The 6,692-nt window shown below is 39.8% G+C and overlaps 1 protein-coding gene and 1 long non-coding RNA gene across 2 annotated transcripts; both read right to left on the bottom strand.

The window, feature by feature from the left end:
• Window positions 1-730: 730 nt before the first annotated feature.
• LOC129778713 (uncharacterized) lies at window positions 731-2,365 on the bottom strand. The gene is made up of 2 exons (XM_055785786.1): window positions 1,555-2,365; window positions 731-1,493 (listed from the first exon to the last, which is right to left on the bottom strand). The coding sequence occupies exons 1-2, from the start codon at window positions 2,267-2,269 to the stop codon at window positions 1,144-1,146; spliced, it is 1,065 nt and encodes a 354-aa protein (XP_055641761.1). The 5' UTR covers window positions 2,270-2,365; the 3' UTR covers window positions 731-1,143.
• Window positions 2,366-5,686: 3,321 nt separating this feature from the next.
• Window positions 5,687-6,175, bottom strand: LOC129780388 (uncharacterized). Its single transcript, XR_008743904.1, has 2 exons — window positions 6,121-6,175; window positions 5,687-5,998 (listed from the first exon to the last, which is right to left on the bottom strand). It is a non-coding gene; the product is annotated as an uncharacterized LOC129780388 (long non-coding RNA).
• Between the last annotated feature and the right edge of the window lie 517 nt (window positions 6,176-6,692).

The following is a 6,692-nucleotide window of genomic DNA, read 5'->3' as shown; positions in this document are numbered from 1 at the left end:
CATGGCAGAAGAAAAGTTAAATTTTTGTAGCACAATGTTATTGAAAATAATGACAAAGAAATAAATATTTTTGCTTTATACTCAAAATACGGTACAAGTTAACAAAAAGGCGAGACAATCAAAAAGAGTCGAAAAAACGGGACTGTCCCTTTAAAAACGGTACGTTTGGTCAGCCTAAACATAATGTCACAATAAAAAAATCTAGAATCAAATATACGTGACCCGCGTAAATTCGAAAGTCTTCTTCTTCTTCAATGGCACTAACGTTCCTAGAGGAACTTCGCCGTCTCAACGTAGTATTACTTGCGTCATTTTTATTAGTACTTAGTTGAGATTTTCATGCCAAATAACACGCCTTGAATGCATTCTGAGTGGCAAGCTCTAGAATACGCGTGATCACAGTGCAAGTCGGAGGAAATTTCTTTGACGAACAATTCCCCCGACCAGAACGGGAATCGAACCCGAACCCCCGGCATGTTAGTTATGACGCTAACCACTCGGCCACGGGAGCACAAAAAAAAATTCGAAAGTCGCGATACTTTTTGAACAAAGCTCGTATGGGTAGTTTTAGAAAGAAATGTTTTCCATCTTTCCTAATTTTGAACAAGGCAAATTGTGTGCCGACTCGGATTGGAGATACGTGCTGTTGCTCGCAGAAGTTTTAGCACTGAAGCACACCAGAAGCCTATGGATCAGCTCTATGTGATAACAAAGAAATGCTAGAGATCAATTATTCCTCCAACGCAATGGCGTCTGTCACATTTATTGTATAGGTAGTATTGACGAAAGAAGATAACAATAAATCTCGACGTTTGATGTAATTTTAAGACACCTCCCCACAATTGACTTTTTGGAACTCTGTCGTTTTTTCTATCTGAAAAGTCGATTTCAGATAAAAGCAAAACAGAAAAAGTGACTGATACGGCAAACATGATTTTAACTATACACAAATATCTTTCTTTCCATCCCATATTTTCTTAATCTTAACTTTTGTTCAATTCATGAAAAATTCACGATAAGTATACCTTATAATACTCCCTCTGATACGAAAAGCCACCAAGGAAAAAATTGGTTTTGGTGGAATAATATTCCCTAAGCTTCATAAAGGTTCAAATTTTGGTAAGTTGTACACATAGCCAATGTTTATTCTTCATTTCTAATGTCAAATCCGAAACTATCGGTCCAGGACATTTTCCTCAACGATACAGTTCCTTTGGTTACTATCTTAAGCCTATTTTCACTGTTTCTTTTTCCCAGAACTGTTTTACCGGGTTCATTGGTCTGAACTTTTTTACCACCGGATAGAGTGGGGTCTATCGCAAGATGATCACATTCGATGCAGATTTCAGCATTCTCACTAACAATATCGCTTATGGCCAAATCAAAGTTTTCAGCAGATTTGGCAATAACCGAAGATTCACCCAAGGTTTCCGAAAGCTGCAATGCCACCTCTTGGCTGGCAACTTCCGCCTCGAGCGTCCCATAAAAACCATCTAATGAGAAAAATAAAGATTACTTTAACTATCAAAAATATTATTCCTTCAAGTAACTTACTCATGATCAACTTTCCTGGTCCACAAGACTTCACTTGGCATAATTTATGGATGTTCTTCAGTATCAAATCTCCATTCTGCGTGCTGAAGCGTGACCTATTTGAATAACTTGAATTCACGTGGATGTTACCATAGTTGGTCTCCGCTTCCACTTCACCACCCTGCAATTTATCCAACAAAATCTCTCCTCTGCCTGTCGTGACCACTTTGATAGTTTGCGCCAGAGTTATTCCCTCGCAAGAAATGTTTCCATTAGAGCTTCGCAAATCAATGGTTGTATTCCGCAAGCATTTTGTTACAATATTTCCTTCCGCTTCAATTCGTATGTTATCGCTATATAAATTCGAGACATACGTATCCCCGGCATTTACTATATCCAAATCAGCCTGCACAGGAATTTCTAACGTACAATTCGCTTTACTCGATCCGTTGTTGTTATCAACTATGTTCACTTCTCTGCCGTTTACATCGATATTCACTCCAAAAGAAGCATTATCTGCTGTGAATTTCAGAAGATTGGAATCAGGACAATCTATCAAATCATATGGAACAATATCAAGATTGCAGTTGCATCGAATTCGAATTTTTGAGTAAGGTTCCACTGTTTTGAGCACCTCATTTAGCGGTCGAAACTTTGTGACAGTCGTAGAAAAACGTCGCACACCATGTAAATGCTTAACAGCATTAAATAGCAAGCTCATATGTTGCATTTTCATGAATAAATCGCTTATTTCTAATAGAATAGTTATTACAGTATGATACTCGCGAATTTGTAAACAGAATCGAACATAAACAAAGTGTGACGTATGACGCTTGGTGAGCTTTTTCTGACAAAGCTCTCCATATCTGAAACTTTCAAACATCTTCACACCAGAGATGCCAGATGTAAACACATTATCTTATTTTAAAGATATTTGATTTAAGGTTTGTCCGGAGGTTAATTATTTGACTCAAACAGATATAGCTTGGTTTGAATTTGGTATAAACACTATTTTGTTTGTCACTCTTCAATTACCAGCAGTGGCAAACAATGTCATACATCGAACATGATGAAAAATCGACTCATATATTCACCGTAACGTAACAACAATTCGACATGCCGACAGTGTCGCATTGGAGGCGATTTTGACCTTTTGGGCCATCTACACATTACGCAACCGCATCCCGATCTATGTTGGCGATGTCAATCGTGTCGGAGTGTAACAATCATCAACACTTACGGACCACCCTGTGTGGAAATACGGTGAATACAAAACATTCCACATATCGGGCAACACTTTTTCGCTCGTCAGAGGTGCCAGTTTCTTTACATATCATCTATATATTTTCACTCCAAAACTACATGTGCTCGAGTCAAGTTCGTCCAAATAAATATACTTTTATTCTTTATACCGCGTGTGTTTCTATAACGATAAACGTGTTTTCCCACTGTGGTACGGTGGTACGCTAGAAAGCCGGTATTGGATCATTTGCGGGTTTTCGGAAGCGCTGCTTACATTCATGTACCAGATGTGAAGCGGAATAAGTTGGATCCTCGCGGAAGAAAACTCACATTTGTTGGTTATACTCAAGATCGGAAAGGATATCGTTTGCTAGATCGTGCAACGGATACAGTAACATTGAGTAGAGATGCTACTTTCATCGAATGGAATAATGGTTCATCGCAAGTGGAACTTATCGAGAATCGGAAGAAAACTAATCCGAGTAAGGAAGTGTCTGTATCAAGGGAATCGATTTCTGCAGACGAGTGGTCCGACGCACGTGAGAATGGTGAAACCGAATGTTTTGATGGAACGGAGACGATTCAGGAGGAGCAGTTACCGTATAGAAAGACTCGAGGCACAATGCCTACTAAACTATCCGATTACGTAGTTGGCGTTGCCTTGTGCGCTGTGGAGGAGCCTGTTTCATATCGTGAAGCAATGGAATCACACGAGAAGCAATTTTGGATACGTGCCATGGAAGATGAGATGATGTCACATGACAAAAACGGCACGTGGGAACTAGTAAAGGCGCCACCGAATCAGAAGATTATCGGAAGCCGATGGGTATTTAAGGTAAAACAGAACGAAAAAGGCGAGATTGTGAAATTTAAAGCAAGAGTTGTAGCCCAGGGGTATGCTCAGAAATATGGCATCGACTATGATCAGGTTTACGCTCCGGTGGTAAGTCATACAACCATGCGAACGCTGTTAGCTGTGGCTGGTAAAAATAATTTTATTTTGAGACACTTCGACATCAAAACTGCCTACCTACATGGGAATATTGAGGAAAAAGTCTACATGAGACAGCCGCCAGGTTTTGAAGTATCAAGAGGAGATAATCTCGTGTGCAAGCTTAAACGAAGCATCTACGGATTGAAACAATCCGCTCGCTGCTGGAGTGAAAGACTCTCGGAGGTACTGACGGAGTTACAATTCAAGCGCAGCTCAACTGATCAGTGTTTATTCTACAAGACAACAGCAGAAGAAAAGACGATTTTTGTTCTCGTATACGTGGATGATTTACTTGTTGCGGCGTCAGATCAATCTATGATCGACACGGTTTACAGTGGATTGCAGAAGTATTTTGAAGTGTGTGATCTCGGGAAAGCACACTATTTCCTAGGTATGGAGATAGATCAAAAGGATGGAATATATTCGATTAGTCTTAGTAGTTATATCGAGAAAACGATCGCTAAATTTGGAATGACAGATGCTAAAACAAGCCGAACGCCCATGGATATTGGTTATCCTCAGTCAACGGAAACCAGCTATTCGCTACAGGATGGTGAAAGATATAGGAGCTTGGTAGGTGTTCTTCTGTATATCGCAGTTACATCTCGTCCCGACATAGCCAACACTGTTGGGATTCTAGGAAGAAAAGTGAGTTGTCCTACTGAATCAGACTGGACAGCAGCTAAGAGAATGTTAAGATATCTGAAGGCAACGCGAACGTGGAAACTTGTGCTGGGTTCGTCTCAGAAAGCAAAAGAGAACCTCGTGGCGTATTCGGACGCTGATTGGGCCGGAGACAGCTCGGATAGGAAGTCAACGACTGGCAGTATTATATTCTTCAATGGTGGCGCGATTAGTTGGACAAGCGGGAAGCAGAACTCGGTGACCTTGTCTTCAATGGAAGCCGAATATTGTGCATTAAGTGAAACATGCCAGGAGCTTCTCTGGATACGCAGATTGCTAAAGGATTTCAACGAAGAACAAAATCACCCAACAACGGTCTTCGAGGATAATCAGAGCTGCTTGACCTTTGTTAGCTCGGACCGTTTGAGTAAGCGATCTAAACACATAGAAACTCGCCAGCATTTTGTTAGAGATCTGTGCGATCGTCGTGAGATTCGATTGGAGTATTGTCCTACGGATTCTATGATTGCGGACATCTGTACAAAACCACTGGGCACCAAGAAGCAACAGATGTTCTCGGAAATGCTGGGACTTACAGAGTGAAGAGTTGAAGATTGAGGAGGAGTGTCGGAGTGTAACAATCATCAACACTTACGGACCACCCTGTGTCGAAATACGGTGAATACAAAACATTCCACATATCGGGCAACACTTTTTCGCTCGTCAGAGGAGCCAGTTTTTTTTTACATATCATCTATATTTTTTCATTCCAAAACTACATGTGCTCGAGTCAAGTTCGTCCAAATAAATATACTTTTATTCTTTATACCGCGTGTGTTTCTATAACGATAAACGTGTTTTCCCACTGTTCTTCATTCTCCCACAAATCGGATCTCCAACTCAGCTCTGCACATTGAGGCAACTCAAAGGTGATAAAATCGTTAAGTTTTCATCCGTCATCATGCATCACACGTCATTACGCTAGCTGAGATGTCATTTCTTCAATTACCCCAGGAAATCATATGGAAAGCGAATTATTAATAAAACAGTTTGTTTTCAAAAAATCTGTTATGCTTAGATTTTTCCTTAATTCGAACGAAAAGAAATAAAATCAAAAGCATCAATTTATACGTAACTTTTCAACACTCTCATTGATATAAAAACGAGCAGCTTTATAGTACAACATTTGTGTAGAAAAATGCTTCCAATTCAGTCCAATATTCATATCAACTGCATGAAACAGATAAACATCATCACTACAAATTTAGTGATTGCATGAAAAAGACAAGAAAATATAACGTGTTGCTCTTGGGCAGGCGACTTTAATAATATTTCACATAAAACAAAAACAAATGATGAAATTGAAACATTCATGTTGAACATTTTATCGCTAGCGAATTCGAATGTTTGTTAAATTCTCGCAGTAGTGCCGTACTGTTCTCATGTATCACCTCCGACATGATCTCGGTAGTGGTTAAATCAGCATCCATTGAAGCATTACCAGGACTGTGCTCAGCTATGGTTCTGTTCTCTCTCCCTCTATTTCATTCGTAGATCCGGTGTTAATTGAAGATGCATCATTCTAGTGAATCGTGTCATGCGGGTCTAGAAGGCAGGAAAGTTGCGAGTTATTTAATGAAACAATGTTTTTACCGGAGTGCTCTCTCGTAATTCACGATCTGATTCATTGTTTTTAAAGTGACCGACTACCACGAATCCATACATACACACGAATGTATGAAGAGCGACCGCCACAATAACTGCGTTTTGCTCCGTAATATTTTCACCTGAAAACAATAAAACAATATATGAAATTGTATATCAAATGAGTAAAATCCTTACATTTCATTCGTGTTTTTGTAAACTAGTTCAATTTTGGAAACAATGTTTGGTATTGCAACTGACAAATACCGAAACTCAACGAACGCAGAAATCGAAATGTCCACATCAATTGAACGAAAAGGTTGCCAACACACATCGCGCGCGACTCGACATGCTAGGTTGAATCGAAAAAGTTGGTCCGACCAAAGTTGCCAGTTGCCTAGTGTGTATGCTCCCATTTGATTACACATGTTCTCAACTTTTTTGACAGATTCGTTAAGTTGCTTTCCAACTTAGGTTGCCTAGTGTGTAGATGGCCTTAATTGTATATTCGCGATGACAGTGGTACAATGTCGTCGTCTGGCGGCGAGTCTCAATGTGGGCCATAATTTAGGCCCCGAACTCGATGTTTACAAAAATCTCCAATTAGAGGTAAAAATGTCCAATTAAACGTGTCGCATTACAGGTATGTCCAATT

Source organism: Toxorhynchites rutilus, chromosome 3 (genome assembly GCF_029784135.1).
Source record: "Toxorhynchites rutilus septentrionalis strain SRP chromosome 3, ASM2978413v1, whole genome shotgun sequence".
NCBI classification, from domain to species: Eukaryota; Metazoa; Arthropoda; class Insecta; order Diptera; family Culicidae; genus Toxorhynchites; species Toxorhynchites rutilus.
Note: the sequence above shows the minus strand (reverse complement) of the source record. Positions and strands in the feature narration are given on the sequence as shown.

Coding starts and splice junctions, on each gene's coding strand:
- LOC129778713 (XM_055785786.1), bottom strand. CDS start 2,269: ATGAAAATGCAACATATGAGCTTGCTATTTAATGCTGTTAAGCATTTA. Junction 1,494..1,554: donor ACCAGGAAAGTTGATCATGA/GTAAGTTACTTG, acceptor TTTTCTCATTAG/ATGGTTTTTATGGGACGCTC.